Here is a 17,951-nt window from a genome sequence, read left to right on the forward strand (position 1 = left end):
TTGAAGGTCTCAGCTTAGAAAGGCAAGTGTATGTTTTTTCTTTTGTTCAAGAATATAAGCATGTAAAGCCTCTAAACTTTGGGGATAGAGGAAAGACAATTCTGCTTTTTATATTGTTCTTCTTCCTTAAAAAAAATTATAATAATTTTCCCAGGCTTCCAGTAAATACTGCAGCTTAAGCCAACACAGTATTTTTGAACACTCTAATAAATGTTCCACAATTGCCTCTGGTGGCAAGTTCTCTGGCTAGGGAATCAGTTTGGCTCCTGTAGTTGAATCATATAATCTGATTTTCATTCTTTGCTGTAAACTGGCTCTGGACAGTTTCACATGTCAAATTTGACTACTGTTTTCTGGATCTCACAAGGCAAGCTGTAGCATTGGCTCCTTACACTCAACATCCAAAAGCAGTTTCTATTGTCAGGCCAAAATTATGTGTAAGACTTTCTATTCAGTGAGAGCAAAACACAAAAATAATAGAGGAAATATTCTAAATTCAAAGTCAGTAGAGAAAATATAAATCAATTGGAAATGTCAGTAATAAAGATGTTTTGTGTACTGAGATAGGTTAAGAAAAATAGGAAATTCTATTTCTCAGTTTTACAAACAAGTAATTAATGCAGGGAACTACTGCTGTTAGATTAGGCAGGGTTTATTTCTTATGTGTTTACTTCTGTTTGTAAAATTAAATGTAATTAATGTCATCACTAAGCATAAGAAGGTGTTTTGGGTTTGATAAATTTAGATTTATCTGATACTGATCGGATAACTCTTTTCATTCTATTGGCTGTATCAGTTTCTTCTGCTTTCCTCTTTATAGTTTCACATTTCTAAAAATGATGTGCAGATGAATTTTACTCAGGCAAGCTGTGCAGGGGTTAGTAGTCTTACAGAGTTTCAAGTTTTCTTATTTTGCTTTGTTTTATTTTCCAGAGACATAATTTCAGCCCACCAGGAACATAAATTTAGCCCTATTAATAAAAACGAATTTTATGGCCAGCGAGGGCAATAACAGAGTGATGCCAGGTAATCACATTGGTTAAGCGAGTATTACCCATCACAGACTGGAAGATTCAGATCAGCAAAAAGCCATGCATCTTTTTTATTTAGTACAAATGTCACTCAAAACCTTCTGTTTTGCTAAGCAAAATTAGGACATTATGTCATACAGTGAGCATCTACATCTCAAGTTGATTATGATAGTGTAGAAGAAATCAGAGAAAATAAAATATGGAGCACAAAATCATGACTTTGAAATAAAATACACTGATTGGGTTTGTTACTACATGAGAAAACTAATGGTCTTTCGATTTGCACGTGCTTCCTCCGTTTTTGTTAAAGAAATACTAGGTGAAGGACGAAGGATTTGAGGGATGTTCCTGTTCAACGGCACAATCTGCGCTGTTGACAAAATATCGCGGGTGACAGCACTTCAGCTGCCAGAGAGCTCTCCAGTGTTGCCACTTACTTCTTGTCTTCTGCCTCTTCCTAGCAGGCGTTTGTATAGGTGTGCTGAAAATAGGTGTTCCAGGACGTGTGGGACTGTTGACAAGGAATTAGATGATCGGTTTAATGATGGCTTCTTCCCTTTTCATCACTTTACTGTTTCAGTTTACACTTGAAGTCTAAAAACAGACTTCTGCGTTACAACTTCACCAAAATAGCGTAAGCCCGCTTGAAGAACTCCTCTGCCCGCCGAGCAGGTGGTGGCACCGCCAGGCCCTTCGGGAAGTGCCCCGGCCGGGCGGGCGTTTGGAGGAGCCGGAGGCCGGGCAGGATCAACCCGCTGCGGTAGCGCCCAGGAGGCAGCCGTCGCGTCCCCCGTGCGGACCTCCGTACGGAGCAGACCCTCCTGCCAGGCTCCTGAGCACCAAGCTTGGGAATACGACGGGAAATTCCCGTTTCCACCTCGTGTTAGTCGCGGCAGACGGCTTACTGGCTCCCAGCTCTCCGGAGGTGGAGAGGCAGACTCGACGAGAGAGGTCGGTAATACGTACTGTTAATTTTGCTCGGAAGGCGTTCAGACACTGTGGTGAAAGGTAGCAGTATAAAAGCCTTGGCGAACCACCTGCATTAAGAGTTTTTATAGCGATGGTGGAGTCTTCAGCCGGGGCAGGGGTTGGAAGCTTTAACCAGCGGCTCGTTGAAGCAGCAGCAGCGAGCAATGAGCTCTTTAAAGTGCTTCATCTCCTCCACGCCAAGACGCTTCGTTTTCTAGCCGTCGGAGAGCTGCGGGGCGAGGAGAGGCACAGAAAGGCCCTTCCGTGGCGGGCCGGGGCCCCGAGGGCTCTGCGAGGCGACGGCGCTGGCGTTTCGAGCGCGGCGCTTCTGTGCGGCTGGGCAGCGGCGGCCGGTCGTGCCGGGGCGAGGGCCGGGCAGTGCCCGCGCCCGCCCTGCCGCGGGGGCTGCCCGCGCCGCGGACGGCGCCGGCACGGCTCCGGCTCCGGCTCCGGCTCCGGCGGGAGCGCCGCGGCCGCGCCGCTCGCGGAGCCTGCGGGGCTCTCTGCGGGAGTCCGCGGCGCTGGTGCTTCGCTCCCGCTCCCTTTTTCTCCGAGCGAGGAGACGCATCCGCACCCGTCAGGCCCTCCGGCTTCCCACTCTCCGGCCGTGCTTTACGGGGCAGACGGGAAGTGGCTCGTGTCCCGTGGCGGCGGTGAAGCCGCTGGGCCGAGGTGCCCTCGCGGAGCCGGGAGGGTGCTCGAACGCGGCCGGGGGACCGGCCGCAGCGGCGACGCGGCGGCTCGGGCCGCTCGTTTTATCCGTCGTCTGAATTTCACTTGTTGAGTCTTTCGAACAGATCTTAGGAAATACCAGAGGAACAGCGAGGAGAATTTTATTGAGTTATAAGAAATCTAAGATGTGGAAGACAGTAGTTCAGTGGGAATTTACTCTTTTGGGACTGTCTTTTGTACAAAGTTCTCAAATGCGTTGTAAAATCAAGTTTCTGTATATTCCTGTGATGCACAGCAAATCAACTCACCGACGCTCCTTTGCGGTTGCTTTGTAGTGTATGACAGCACTTCCCGGCACGCAGGGTAGAACATGAAAAATGCGGTTTTCCAGAGGTCGTATTGTGCATGAGCTAGATAAATATAATTCTCTCTGAAATGTGGTGTAGCTGTGAAATTTAGATTAACCTTCCACTTCCTGCAGAAAAAAAGAAGGGCAAGACTAGGAAGAAACTTATTTTTTCCCTTTTTTGAAAGCAGCAGCATTTCGCATTATATCGCAGATAACCCTGGTTTATAATGAAGCCTTCATCACTTCGAAAATGTCAACGCTTCTTCTGGCAAAACCCAGTGTTTCCTACAGGTTTCCAATCCTGTACCAGCTTTACCCTGTCACTTACAAGATCAGACTGGGTGACAGCAAAAAATAACATGTCAGTAATTTGTGTTTACTGCCTTAATTGTGTAGCTGCATTGTGATTTTCAGCGTACCCATGCCAAACCATAACATGCATTTAGGAGTAACAGAACTGTAGTCAGATTTGTACTTTCTAGGAACCTGTTTATTTAGTGCTGCACGTTCCTTAGCAGTCCGAGGTCGGCTGCATTTCTCGCCGGCGGTGGAAGGTACCTGAGCGCCGGCGCTGCGAGAGCAGCTTGGTGCAGGTCGCTGCCCCTTGCTGCTGCGGCATGTTTGCAGATGCCGCGAGACTGACGTTTCCATGCAATTTTAGGCAATTATGAAATGGGACCAAGTTTTCACCCTGCGACTCTATCTGAGCTGCCCTGTAGGGATTGCTGGGCGCCGCACGTGACGCCCCGGTTCGTGTCCGTAAGGCGAGCCCTTTGCCCGTGGAGGTGTCCACGCAGAAAAGCTTGGGCGGAGCGAGGCGCCGGCTGGGCAAGCTCACAAAAAGCCCTTCTGGGAAGAGCATGTGTATTACAAATTCTCGTGACACCACGCAACAATACCGGCGCGCTGAAGCTTACAGCGATCTGCACTTCACTGGGGGCTTGCCAGAAACGAAGCACATTGTGGTTAGACCAACTGGAAGAGAAATTTCAGCTGCTAATTCGAGTCACAAAGCGAGGAAGAGAATTAACTCTGATCACAAGCTTTAAAATAGACTGCTAGAGGAATAAAAAAAAGAGACTGTGCACACTGACTGTGCAAGTATCAGAATATACGTGACTTAAATAGCGTCTTGGAGTGTAAGTGCTTTGGCAAGGTATCTTATTTTCAAGGGGATTTTTCCTTTGCCTACTGAAGGCATAGATCAGCAGGAGTGTATACTGTGCATTAGAGGCCTGATGGACCTTATGTATTTTCCCTCCATTCTTCCTAAGTCATTTAAAAAGCATGATTGACTCCTCACAACCTCTCATTTTAACTCCATTCATGATTTAATTTTTTTTTCTCCCCTCTGCCCTGTCACAGTAGCTCTGAATGACTCGAGTGATTCATTCCATTGTTCCTATATTCTGAGGTTTTTATATTTCATCTCTACACTATTCCTAACCAGAGAACTTTGCAATTAGAACTGCTTCTTTTTATGAAAATTTTGGAAAAAAATACACAAGCAGTGAATAATAAGTAAAAGCTAGATAAAATCAAATTTCACTTTCAGTTAAACTGTTACTGTGGAGTACTGTGGTCATGTGAATTTGTTGAATGGGTTCCACTTTTGTACCTCTAATAGAGATGAATATTTAGGGTTCATTTGAGGAGAAGATAATCCTCTTAGCAGAGATTTAGAAACTTGGTGACAAAGACTTGAAAATACTTACATGAAGGAATATGAATGGATTTTAATGGTTACTGTATTCTGTATCTTCAAGCTGTTTATATTTTATGTTACTGATTCATGCACTTATGCTCTTTTATAAAAGACAATTCTTTCAAAACACATCTCAGCAATGAAAACAAAAGCATTTTGATTTAGTCTGGATCATATTTTGTTGATTAAAATCAGAAGATACAGTCCTTGACCCTCCATTTTGATGTAGATCGTTTTCCTCCAAAGGACATTAAAAATCTGAACTCATATTGCAATGGATTCCACTTTGCTTCACAAAAACATTGTTAATGCAAGTTGTGCATGGAAAGAGGCAACTTCAGCCCACAGAATATTGCGCCTGAGTCACTCTGGGAGTATTATTAATCAGCTTATTAAGCTGCCATAACAAAGCATAGCCTTCAGTGTAGATAGCTACCTTCAACAGCCACTCAGGGAAAGCATCTATATTTTCTGCCTTAACTTTGATGAAGTAGTCATACATTATACTTAAGGATGTTTATATTCATTCATTGAGCTTTAACGATACAAATTCTCTAATTCGTGGCTTTTTTTCCATGCAGACTGATGAAGTCAATGAGATGAATTTAATTTCTAAAAGGAGTATTTTCTCAGTTCAGTAGCTTTCAAAAGAAAAATCTGTTTCACATATAAACTCTGTAAAAGAATTTTATGTTTGTTAAAAATTTGTTATAATGTTTAATGTTATTCCTGTCTTACGGTTGTGTAGTTAACATGTTTTGCTTTGTTTGTTTTTAGACGTTTGGAACAAAACCTCATCAAAATCATTCCTCCTGGAGCTTTTACCCAGTACAAGAAACTTAAGAGAATGTAAGTTTTAATAACAAGACGAACATGCAAGAGCAGTCTTGAATCTTTTAACTTCAAGTTCAGTATCTTTGTTTTAAAAACGTATTGGCAATTTCTGTGTTGGAACCAGTGGGGATTACACAAATAATCGCTTCAAACTGTAAGCCACAGTGGAATTTGGTCCAGGATGTTTAGCAGTGCGTGAAATCCTTAATAATGCTCAGATTCACTTTCTGTTACAGACAATGTAGACTAGTTAGTTGTTGTTACTCTACTTCGAATCCAGGTCCCCAGAAAAGATTTTAAGTTCATTTTTTTTTCTCTTATTCGTTCTGGGTTCTGTTTGCACCACTTCAATTGGGCTAACACCAGTTATAGCAGGAGTACTTGTTCTTGCAGAGTTGTTTGGATTTTCCCAGCGCATTCAATGTCCTGGTATTGAAGTGGTTTTATTGTTTACAAGAAAACCAAGCAAGCTGCTGGAACTCGTTTCCTCCATGTTTTAATAACCAGTAGGTAAACAGACAATTCTTTTCTTACTAATTCTTGTGTTGCTTCTCTGGATTAAAAAAAAAAAATTACCTATGCTCCAATGCAGATAACCCAGGTTAACCTGGATGAGGAAGAACCAGACCAGAGGAAGAGCCTCTAGTCTCCCTCCTTTCTATTTTTTATTTTTAAGTGACGTATGAGAGATGTTGTGACTGTAGTGCTGTCATACAGATAATGGTAAAATGAGTTACTCCTGCTTCACCATCCTGTCAAAATGTAGATGGGCAAGTAAGTTGCAGAAATGAGAAAAGTAGTTGAGTCTTTGTAGCTCATTGCTAAGACTGCTAATAAAGGTGTCTTTACAGTTGTTTTCTGACGTGAACAGTACTGGAATTAAGAAATGGTCAGCTTATTTCACAGAAGATCCTGGGTCATCAGATAGCTAATGCTTTTGAAAACTGAAATGAGCTGAGCTGTACCATTGGCTTTAGGAGTAAAATTACAGCGTTTGCCAGTCCAAAGTCATCCAGTTCCTAGAGCTGGAGAGCTGTAAATATGGATCTTAATATTTAACAGGCCAAATCATCAATCTCGTGAGTCTCTATTCTTCTGTCTCACTTTCAATATAGCTGTATGTATTTTTAAAGAAGTACTGTATTAGATAGCAAGACAGTAATTTCAGTGAATAATGGTGGATCCCTTTTCAGTGACCTAACTTCTGACTCTTTCATTATTAAAGTCACTACTTTAGTTCTTTCTGAGGTATAAGTAATTTTAGATTTTGGCAGTGTTTTACTGTCCTTTCAGTCTTCATGATAGGTGAACTCTAGTTTTATGGGACTGGACCAAAAAAAGATCTTTAACTTGACTAGCTGCTCAACCCAGTGTAGAACTTAAGCGAAATGATTCGTATTAAAAGTTCACTGCAAGCTAAATGTATCTGTCTCAGAAGGAAGATCTGATACCTCTAGAATTCAGATGTGCGATTGGATTGTACAATCTGAGACAATGGTTCCCCGCATTTTTGGAGGACTCTGACAGCAACAACTTGTAGGTCTGCTAGACCCAAAGGCTCTAGAAAAGGTTTGAGATGCATCCCGTCTCCTTCAAAATGGAAAGATGGTGGCGGATGGTTGGTCAGCTAAGGCTTAGAAGCTGTTGTCCTCACTGCATGAAGTAACCCTGCTCAGACAGGCCATGTGGAATTCATTTACGTATCACCGGTTGTGCTTGTGCCGTAGTTCTGTAACTCCTAGGCCAGCAGTTGCAAAATGTATGGCATTCCCTCACATTTTATCTGTTTTCCTGATGCTTTTAAAAAAATGGCTTGTGGCACAGGACTAAGAGCCAGGTACACAGAGCCACTTGGAAGATGTGCTTGTACCTCTCTAGCTCTGGTGCTTGTAATGGTGTTTGATGCTGTCAGATTAATTTTACTTTCACTTTTTCTTCACAGAAAACACACTGAGATTTCAGAGTCTTCCAGGTAGCTCTGTGGTGCTGCTACTTTTGTTAGGCAGCCTCTAAAAGACCATATGTAACATGGATTTTCACTGAGTACTCTTGTCAAATGGGAACAGTCCTTTTTTGAATGTTAGAGATAATCGAGTAATCTGTTTCTAATAATGCTAGTCAACATGGAGAATATCCATCCAATGTTATTAATAGTTTTGCATTTCATTGTATCTAAAAATAAATGTTTTGTTTCAAAACCTTTTACAGTAAAGATATTCCAGCCAGTCTCTTTGCCATATAGTCGTATGTCATCCAGTGACTCAGAGGGTATCCTTTCTTCCCTGCTGCAAAGTCAAAAACAATTTATGTCCCTAACCAGTAACTGAGCACAGCCACCCTCCAAGGTGTGTTAAGCAGCCTTTCGAAAAGAGGAAGATCTCTAGCATGCTGTCAGGGCTGCCAGCAGACAGGAGCGTGAGGTGACTCATGGTTTCCCTGCCTGGGTGGAATCCTGATAAGTTTATTACGTTTCCAGCTAAAGAGCTGTAATTCCACTGAGTGATTCTAGCGGGGCCCTGTACCGTGGAAGGGAGCCTGATGTGACCTAAGTCCACTTAGTCATGCAGGTTGGAGGAACATGTGTCTATTTGTCTCAATGCAAATCGTTCACAGAATAGGATGATCTAACCGGAGTGCAGCAGACCACAGGAAGGGAATGAAAGTACAGGGCATAATTGAATCTTTTTGCCTCAGTTAAGTCATTAGGAGATGGAGAGCCTCCTTACCCAACAGCAGTGGAGCTTGGGCTCTAATGGAAAGGAAATAATGTGTCTTAATTACCTTATAATGCTGATTGTAGTGCATCTGCATGGAGAAGGTGAGTGTCATCACCCAGCATGACATTTATGCAAGTTCAGGCACCATTAGCTATACACTCATTAACATTAACATCCTGACGTGGAGAGAGAGAAGGTGCAAATGTTCAAATGTGACAAATCCATAAAATAGTCCTGAAATATTTGTGTTCCAAAGTAAATGTCCATTTTCAAATGCTTGTCCCTGTTCAGCAAACTCATGATTTCATGACACTATAATAGGTTTTAAAATATTCCTCAGTAATTGGGGGAGAGAGGGATGGTGTAATTAGTGGTTATCACATCTGCTTTACATGCCGAAGGTCCTGGGTTCAAGCCCCCCTGGAACCAGCACCAGGAAATCTCTGGGAGGTTGGACTCAGTGATCTCCAGAGGTCCCTTCCAACCTTACTGATTCTATGATTAAGACTCCTTCTGTGATTTGTCCAAGAAAAATAGCAGAAACCTAAAATTGAAATTCTGTAAATCGGTAGCAAAATCTTCGTGTTGGAGTTCTGCTAATATATGAATTTCTAGACAAAAAGCAGCAAATACTAACAGACATTCTAAACAGGTTTCACTAAAGATATAAAAATAAATACTTGTATTTTCACTGTCACTAATGCAGCTGCTATGAGTTGAAGAACCACAGATTTTCACTGAATGATGTCCTTGTAAGGAGGACACTAATAGAAAACATAAGTAGGTCCCAGAGCAGTTGTTTCATGAGCCTTATAAGAGAACCAAATAAAACCCCACTCTGTGTTGCTAGATCTCATATAAGTTCAGACTAATCCTTAAAGAGTTTTGTAGGGTTTTATTGAGAATTTTGTTTAACTATACTATATGTTTCTACTGCTTAGAAAGGTAAAATCCTTGATCATACTACATCTCATTTACCATAAAGTTTCTTCTCTAACTTGGACAAACACAGTCCTGCTGCCTCAAAAGCCATTCCTTTGGCGCCTGTGCCATGCCACCTCTCTTTGAATCCCTCCGTCTTCCCTAATGCATGTCCTACCAGGGCTTTTGGGCTACCTCAGACCCTCCTCACCTTATCTATCATTTAATTTATTATCAAAGCGTGAACTCCAATGCTGTTCTGTAATATTAGCTTTCCATGCCTGCCTTTAAATGATTAGATGACCTTGGTGCTATGTCATAGGCAGCACCAAGCTGCCTCATGCTTTAAGCCCCCATCACAGTCACAAAGCCACCTTCATTATTAATAGTTCTGATGATGGCTTTATCGGCAGTTTGAATTCAGTGGACTACCTCACTGTTGTTCTTCAAAGCTCTTCATAAGCCTCATTGTTTCAGTGGTCATAAAACAAAAGACCTTATCAGCAGTGTGTTTTTGGTGTGTTAAGGCTGCTGCCTATCACACTGACTAAAGCCTTTTGATTATTCCTGGAATTTGCCTGTTTGTCTGTGTCACTAGGTAGTTTGAAATTTCTAGGTAGTAGGATCTTTTAGTTCTGCTTTTGTATAACAAAGTATCTTCTTCCAAACCCTACAGTAATATAAATACTTGCTTCAAGATAAAATACTCATTTTCATGAAATTCCTATTTATGAATGTTCTTTTAATTCCTCCTAATTCTCTTTACAGAGACATCAGCAAGAATCAAATATCTGACATTGCACCTGATGCATTCAAAGGCTTGAAATCTCTCATTTCCTTGTAAGTAGAATATAGAACTGAATGGGTATTTGGGGAGAACTTGCACGTAAGAAAAATAGTGATATGAAGTCTGGGAGACCTTATGTTTCTGTGTGTTAATACCAGCTTGTGTGAAGTATCTAATCTTTTGTACATGAAAAATTGGTCATGAAGGCTAGAAAGAGGAGCTATTTACACAACTCTCCTAAGTTCTTTTATAGATGAACACCCTGAGGGTTGGTTACTTGTTCACTTCTTCAAAGCCTCTGCATTCTGTTGTATGTGTTCATCTGCAGGCTAATCCATGCCCCCAGCTCAGGGGGCATAGGATGCAGAAACAAAACCGTCTCATTGCTCAGGCACTGGTTAGTGGAGTTAATCAGAGTGGAGCTGGGGATAGATACATCCGTACCAAATTTTTTTCCTGTACTGTGCAGAATGGAGCTTGCACTTTTTTTTTTCTTTTTTTTTTTTTTTTGCAAACTTCTTAGGGAAGAACTCTAATGAGAAGGTTTATATTTCTTAGCTGTAATTACTACTTTATTAAGCTGGTAAATGGATTAAAATATTACTTTATACAAGTAAGCTAAGAGGAAAGTAGGATCTCTTGACAACCATTACTTTTTCCTTATAGAACACAGAAACTGTTTGTAGCAGCAAGCTGAATTTAAATGCTGCTATATTTCAGCTTAGGCACTCACAGCACTATTAAAACAGGGAAGCTTGTAATGCATAAAAGAAAGCAATACAAGGTCAGAAGCTGCATATGGAAAATGAACTGGAAACAAGACTGTTGGAAAGAGATTAAGCGCAACTGGAAAGGTTTTTATCTGCATTAATTTTAAATAGAGTTTTAAAACATTTACTTGTATTAGTACTTATTTAAGACAGTTTGATATAAGTGCAATTTATTTTTAAAAACTGCCATCATTTTATTCTGTGATAATGCTAACTTGTTGACTAGTGCTAATATTAGAAGGCTGTTCAGTGCTGAACTTTTGCACTGCAGTAGACCTCTGAGGGAGCATGCAGAGGATGGGCCTTTCGTTGTGCCCGGAATCCAGCTGGGAGAACGCCAGAAATACATACTAAGTGTTGCTAGCCTTTGTGGAATAGCTAGAGCGGTGTTACTCAGGCTCCTGTGGAAATGGTCAAATCCTTCAGCACTGCCTGGAAACGATTCAATAAGAGCATGATATTTACTGAACACTACAGTTTTGGCGTATTACAAAGCTGCAGCTGATGCTGCAATGCTGCAGCTTTCTGGCCATGGCAAACCTCCTGGTTAGGAGCAAGCTGGAGAGCACTTCTTCTGGGGTTCACCTCCCAGTTCAAAGTTATTCAGGCTTAGCTACAGCTAGTACAGATACCCCCCGCTCCAGGCAGCCTCAGGAGCGGGGCAGAACCCATCGGGGTGGATGGGGAGGAAATGAGAATATGAACTGCACAGAAACTGTATAGCGCTTTGACTTGCACTCAGAAGCAAGTGAAATGACAGCATTCTCTGTTCAGTCATCCGAAACCGTGTTCTAAGTAAATGAGGCCCAACTGGTTTAAGTATGATTAATTTCAACTGGGTAAAATAGTGCTGAGGAAATGCTGGAAGGTTGCGAGGGGGAAGAGAGAGCAGAGAGGTGAGATGCAGCAAAGGAAGGAGTGAAGAAAGTGAACGGCCTCTGAACAGCCTTTTCTTGTTCAGCGTTAGTGTCTGCCTCAGTCTCCTTCCTGCCGCAGCCGGACGAAGCTGTTGCAGCGTGCAACCTGTTCCTCCTCCCTTTGGCTGGCTGGTTTCTAGCACAGCATCAGCACCAGCCTGGAAAACGTCAGCCCCTCCTGTATGTTCAGCTGTCCGTTGTGCTCGCCATGGGCTTTTAATTCCTTTTGAAAGATTTTGCTCTTACTGTTCACTGTAGGTAGGTCTTACGAGGTTTTTCGCTCCAGCTGATAGGCAAGAGCTGCTTCCCTGATCCTTCACAGCCTTGTGTTCACCTACATCTCAGGCGGGTTCCTTCCTGCCAGTCCTTTTTGTCTCCATTTTAGTTTCTAGCCCTACATATCTTTACGGAGCAAGGCTGTTTGGCACTGTCTGAGGATACCTCCCTCGGGTCTGTCTAAGCCCTTTCAGAAGTGGTGGGTCCAGCTTCTGCTGCCAGCTGCAGGGAGACGGTGAAGTGCGAGGGAAGGCGACTCCTTTGAAGTGCCCACACTCCCAGTGAAATCGCCAAAGGGGGGAGAAAAAGGAGGAGGAATTGGAGCAAGCCAGTTTGCTTACTAGCGTTTTCTTTTTTAAGTGGCCCACTTTTTATGGTGCCTGGGGCCCTGTACCTTTAGTGAGCTGCATGCCCTGAAGGAGCACTGCTTCACACACAGTGCCTCAGCCCAGGTCAGAGTAAGTTCTTGTCTGATTATGCATGAGTCGGTGTGGTTGGTGGCATACATTTTAAAGGATAAAGGAGGGGGAAATAGTAATGCACAAAAGAAAGTAAGCAACTTTGTTCCCATTAAAAATGCAGCCCTGCTTAAATTCCTTCTTTTCTTTTTCCTGCGGTATTCCCATTTTTTGCTCCTCCTTTTACTCCCATGCTTGCATGCAATTGCAGTGCTCCCTGTGGGTCCGAGAGGGTGAAAGTGCTTATCTGGAAGACTGCCAATATTGTGAGTCTAGCTAGCTAATGGAGGCCTATATATAGTAGGTTACTACTCTACTTTCTTCTGAAGTTATCTTAGGTTAGTGTTTCCAGGCAGAACTGCTTGTCAGAGTACTCTGTCTATTGTACGTACATAGAGATGGAGGGAAATACGGTATAGCATAGTTTTCAAAACACAGGAATGTTTATTACAGCAACAGATCCCACAAAATGTGTAAAATTTAAATCTTTTAAAAGTGTTAAGTGATCCATGTGCTAACAGGTCATAAGTTTTTATTTTAAATCCATACATTTTTTCAAGAAATCTCTTACCTAGGGGAATGAAACAGGTCACAAATTCTTAACGCTTTAAATAACCCGTTTCTGCCTTGGGTTTTCTGTGTACTTAGCAAAAGAAAGGCAAGTTCTTGCTGGGACCCAGGATCTCCCCGTTCCCCACACGTATAGGGAAAAAAACATTTTCTCCATGCCCATTTCTCAGTGGTGTTTTGTTCTGTATGTGTATAGAGACTGTGTGGATTAAGGAATTTCTACTCTTTTTTTCTTCCTAAAAGAAAAAAGTGTAAAACAAAGCTCAATATGGTGAAAAGCATTTGACAAGCAGTTCTGAGTCACTACTTTTCTTTTTCTTTTTTTTTTCTTTATGTGACAACAGTTAAGGAGAAGGGGTTATCTTCTTTAAGAACATTAGTTCTTTATCGTAGCTTTTCTCTAGCTTTCCCTTCTCACCTCTGTCGTGCTGTGTGAGGGCTGCGCCCGAGTCCCTGATGAGCCGTGGCTCTGTATGTTCTGCAGATTTAGTTCTGTTATGGTGCCTGAAGTTCCCTTTCAGTATTTTGGTGCTGGGACTTAGATCTATAGCATATTTTTGGTATGACCCCAGCTTCAAAGCTGTTTCTGGACAAAACTGACCATATGAGAGGATCCAACCTCTGCTGCAATCTGGCTGTGGGAGGACAGAGCTGTGGAGAACTTGCCATGTGGGGCTACACCATGGGGAGCTGCAGGAAATACGACACGAGAAATAGGGCGGCTTAGTTCTAAAGATCCTAGTATGAGACTTGGGAGCAAAAAGTCATGTTGCATATGTTTTGTGATAGCTATTGGACAAATAACTGCTCCTCTGTGCCAAAGCCCCCCTATATAAGAGGGGGACATGTTTCTCTCTCTCAGAGAGGTGGTGTAAGGCAGTTCACCGTGAGGCTTTGACCTTTAGTGATACTGCAGTTCCTTGGACCGTCTGAAATATCCAAGATGAGGAGCAAATACTTAGAAAGCTTTGAGTCTAAAAAACAGTGGGCAGCACTGATGAAAGTGAACTGCGGTGACATAGCTACAGCGTTCATGTTGGAGGTCTTGCTGGCTAATGTTCCTTTTTGTACAAACATGAGAGTAAACAGTATACTTGTGGCAAGAAGAAGGGTGGAACTAGTTGATTGCAACTAGTGTGAACTTTAAGCAAAAGGTTGAGAACTGCTTGGTCCCTGCTCTGTTAGCAGAGTATATTGTAATATTGTATTGCAAGTGAATGGTGAGGACTGTACTTTGCCTTGCGTCGGAGCGCTGGATAACACGCAATGCAGGACGCGGGCGCCGAGTTACGAACAGTTTCGTGTTTCAAGACTGCTCTGCGCACTTTTTGAAGAAAATTAATTTTTTGTTTAATCAAGTGAAAGTCGATCCTGAGCATTAAAGAGGGGATTGTGTAAGATTAGTGTTTGGTTATTGTTAACACTGTCAAAGATCACAGTTTTTCTTGGGGTCAGTAAGCGTCTCACATGTGTACGTTCAGAAGGTCTTATCCAGCCTGCCTGGGGACGTTTTATGAGATACAACAAAATAGTCGATGCCTTTAGTGTATTAAACTGTGAAGGAGTGTATTTCAAACACTGCAGAGGGAGAATTCCTTCACTTTCCTTCCTATACCGAGTTAAGCTTGTGAACGATTTAAAAGCTCCGATCAGCTTGGGCGCAGAGACAGCGGACGGCTTAGGCTTTGACACGGCATTGCCGTTTAGCCCATCGTCTCCTGGTTGATGATGTATGTGGTGTCATTCCTGGTGATTTGAAATGTGCAATAAAACACTGTCTGCTGCAATAACTGCCAAACTTACTTTAAAGTAACAAATTGCTTTGGATAGTTTTACTGTGATTTATTTAGCCTAACTTGCTAGGAAGAAATATGAAATAGTGTAGGGGAAAAAAAATTACATGTCTAAGTTTCTTTCAGATTATTAGAAATTTATTGCTGTTTTTACCTCAATCCGTTCCTCCTCTTTTGAAAACTTAAGTTCTTATTGAGCCTGTGCCATTGTATTCAGCTTGGGAAAAATAATTCTTCCTAACAAGAATTGTTTTCACAGTCCAAAGGAAAGTTAAAAGCACTTTGAGAACTGAAAAAGCCATTGCATAAAGTCAGAATTTGACACTTAAGTAAGAATGCTTCAGCCAAGCCAAAATAAAGGAAAGGTTAGCTGGAAAACATATGGTCCGGCGTGAAGGTTTCAGTGTTGGGCTTTCATACCCAAAAGAGTTCTGAGGCAACTTCCAGAGAAAAATCTTTATGATCTGGGGTCCAGCTTAACAGAGCAAGTAAGTTGCAGCTACTTTTGCATGGAGAAGAGCTGCAAAATGAAGAGAATGCTGCAGTTACTGTTTCAGACACGTAGAAGAAGGTGTGGTAAACCTCAGTGCACATGAAAGGCCATGTGTTTGTACAGACTTTGCAGATTCCTTAAATTTAAAAAAGAGGTTGATAATGTTTAGAAACTATTATGGTTCAGTAGGACTTTAGTGTGCCAAGACCCTACTGCTAGAAGATTGCTACATACTTAAATACTTTCCTGTAGAAGGTAACAAAATTGTTGTTGTTACACGTGCAGGAAAGCTTCCAACATTTTCATTGTCTGGTAGTTCCCAAGCTTTTAGATGAATCTGTGCAGTCACATTTTTATTAGTAACTATTTCCACTGATTAATCATTATTTTTAAGTACTCAAAACAGCAGTTGAATTAATCTGGTGTACCTGCATAGCCTGAAGTTTAATTGTGACTTGTAATTAATTGTTGAAGTGCAAATTTCATATTTCATTGTGTCTTGGAATGGATGCATTTTATTTTGGAATATAAAAGTAAGAGGTCAGGATCAGGCTGACTTAGCATAATGCCTCCTTCTGACTTCTTATGTTTATTTGATTTCTTACTGCAGATACAATAATAGCTGTAAAAAAGGACATGTTTGGTTTTTGCTTGTTTTAAATGCAGTCAGTGTTGCAGTTTAGCTTGCTGAAGAAATGTGCATCTGCTGTCACGACTGCCTGGTAAATCCCACTCCACTTTCGCTGTCCCTCGGGGTAGCATTTGAACTTCTTGGCCAGCGCAGCTAGACTTGCCGTGGGGGGAGCCCTCAAAGACCGTAAACTCCCTCAAGCTCTGTCCAAGCAGGCAGCTAGGGGAAGGGAAAGGTGCTTGTGTCCTTGGGGAAAACTACGCCGGATTGGGCTTCCCGCTTCCACGTGGGAACTCAGGCTTCGTAACCGACCTTGTATGCAGAAGTGCACATTTTACTATAGTGAGGGGCAAAGGAAAGGTTTGCAAGTTATCCCTTGTCCAGTTCTCTTACCTGAAAGCAGCTGGTTGAGCTGGAAGAAAATTATTGTATTTTTAGAGTATTTTCTGTTAAAACAGCTGAATATGGCTGCTTTCCGAGCGTTGTCCTGCCCCGTGTTCGGAAGGTCGATGGCAGCCCGCGAGCGGCGCTTTGGAGGGCTCCGGCTGGTGCTTTGGAGCCCCACGGAAAGCTGCCCGGTGCCGGCGGCTCCCCGCGCTGCCGAGCGCAGCCCTCGGATGGCTCGGCTGCACACGTGCCGTACCGAAAACTTGCTGGTGCTAGAAAACCATCTGCAAAAGATTTAAGAGGTTTGCCTGACTTAAAGATACAGCGAACGATCCTTCGTGCGAGTCATTCTGGTATTAGAAACCTGCTTTGTGGGAAAGGCGGGGATGTTATTTATGCGCTGGCAAGGCTTGAAGGCCAGGTGTGTTCGCACGTCGTCCGGACTGGTTTCTCCATCCACACTGGTTTCCACCTTTGTAAAAGAGGCTCCCATGATATGTGGTAAGGAGAGAGGGGAAGAAGCAGTTAGAAAAGGGAGACGTGCTGACCTGTTAGGGCATTTTTTATTGAAAACGCTTTGGAATTTTAATTTCAGGTGTTAGGGGATAGAAGGAGGGTTGTGTGCTTGTGCCAAGCTGGCACAGGAGCTCCGACATCTGCGTGTCCTGCGAAACGTAGTTAGTGTATGTGAGGGAAGCACGTGAATGTTCGTTTTTACAATTCTTAATACCACAGAAAAATCTCCTATAATTTATCTGTGTCGGTAAAATTTGTTGGTTCTTGAATTCGTTGGCTGAGGTACCTGTTACACCGCGTTACGAGGGGATTTTTTCATTTGGGCTTTCCGTTAGCTTGCCCCGGCCGCTGGGGCAGTGCACGCGTGCGAGGGGCAGGGCGACGGGGCGGCCGCGATGCCCCAGGGTGGCCGCGATGCCCCGGGGCGGCCGCGATGCCCCAGGGCGGCCGCGATGCCCCGGGGCGGCCGCCCGCCGCGGCTTTCTGCAGCCGGCTCCCGGAGCACTGCCCTGCGTAAACTCGGAACCAAAGCATCTCAGATCAAGAACCCGGCCGCTCTTCAGGTTTGAGGGGATGAGTACATTTTTCTGGCTTAAATAGATGTATAAGTAGCTGGGAGGAGAGTGAAAGTTCCTGGGCTTTCTATGAAAGTGAATGGAAATAAGGCTCTGAAGGCAGAAGCGGCAATGCCATATGCGTCTCCCACCACCTCTTGCTGCTTTTGCGGGGCCGTCTGACTTCAGCGCTGGCACGGCAGGCAGACAGTGGCGTTAGCTAATTTGGCTCTGTCTGGTGCTAAACATGAATATGAATTAGAGACAAGTGCCTGAGCTCTCATACTGACTTTTGTTTAGCTGTTAATTTGTTTGGATGTTAATGTGCCACATGCACATAAGTAAGCCCAATTAGGTTTGTAAATGCTTATTTTCGTCTCATAGCTTCTAAAAATTGAAGCTTTGTTTTGTGTTAGAAGCTATTTTATTTTGTTTAAAATGTTTTGTTTTTGTTTTATTTTGTTTAAAATGATAGGATGTATAAAAACATCCAAGGTTTCAAATTCAGTGGGTCGCTGCATTATGGTGTTCCTACTCTTAAATAAATAAGTGATGTATTACTCTAACCACAGTCCTGGTCTGATATTTGCACTTGGTAGTG

The 17,951-nt window shown here is 42.8% G+C and overlaps 1 protein-coding gene across 3 annotated transcripts in view; it reads left to right on the forward strand.

The window, feature by feature from the left end:
• The window catches only part of SLIT3 (slit guidance ligand 3), a 463,356-nt gene that overhangs the window by 302,233 nt on the left and 143,172 nt on the right, over window positions 1-17,951 (forward strand). For all 3 annotated transcript variants that reach the window (XM_062587759.1, XM_062587761.1, XM_062587762.1), the window contains 2 exons: window positions 5,504-5,575; window positions 9,967-10,038. In XM_062587759.1, the coding sequence (XP_062443743.1) occupies window positions 5,504-5,575; window positions 9,967-10,038 (144 nt within the window). The remainder of the gene's footprint in view (window positions 1-5,503; window positions 5,576-9,966; window positions 10,039-17,951) is intronic.

This window comes from Rhea pennata, chromosome 14, assembly GCF_028389875.1.
Source record: "Rhea pennata isolate bPtePen1 chromosome 14, bPtePen1.pri, whole genome shotgun sequence".
In the NCBI taxonomy this organism is placed as follows: domain Eukaryota; kingdom Metazoa; phylum Chordata; class Aves; order Rheiformes; family Rheidae; genus Rhea; species Rhea pennata.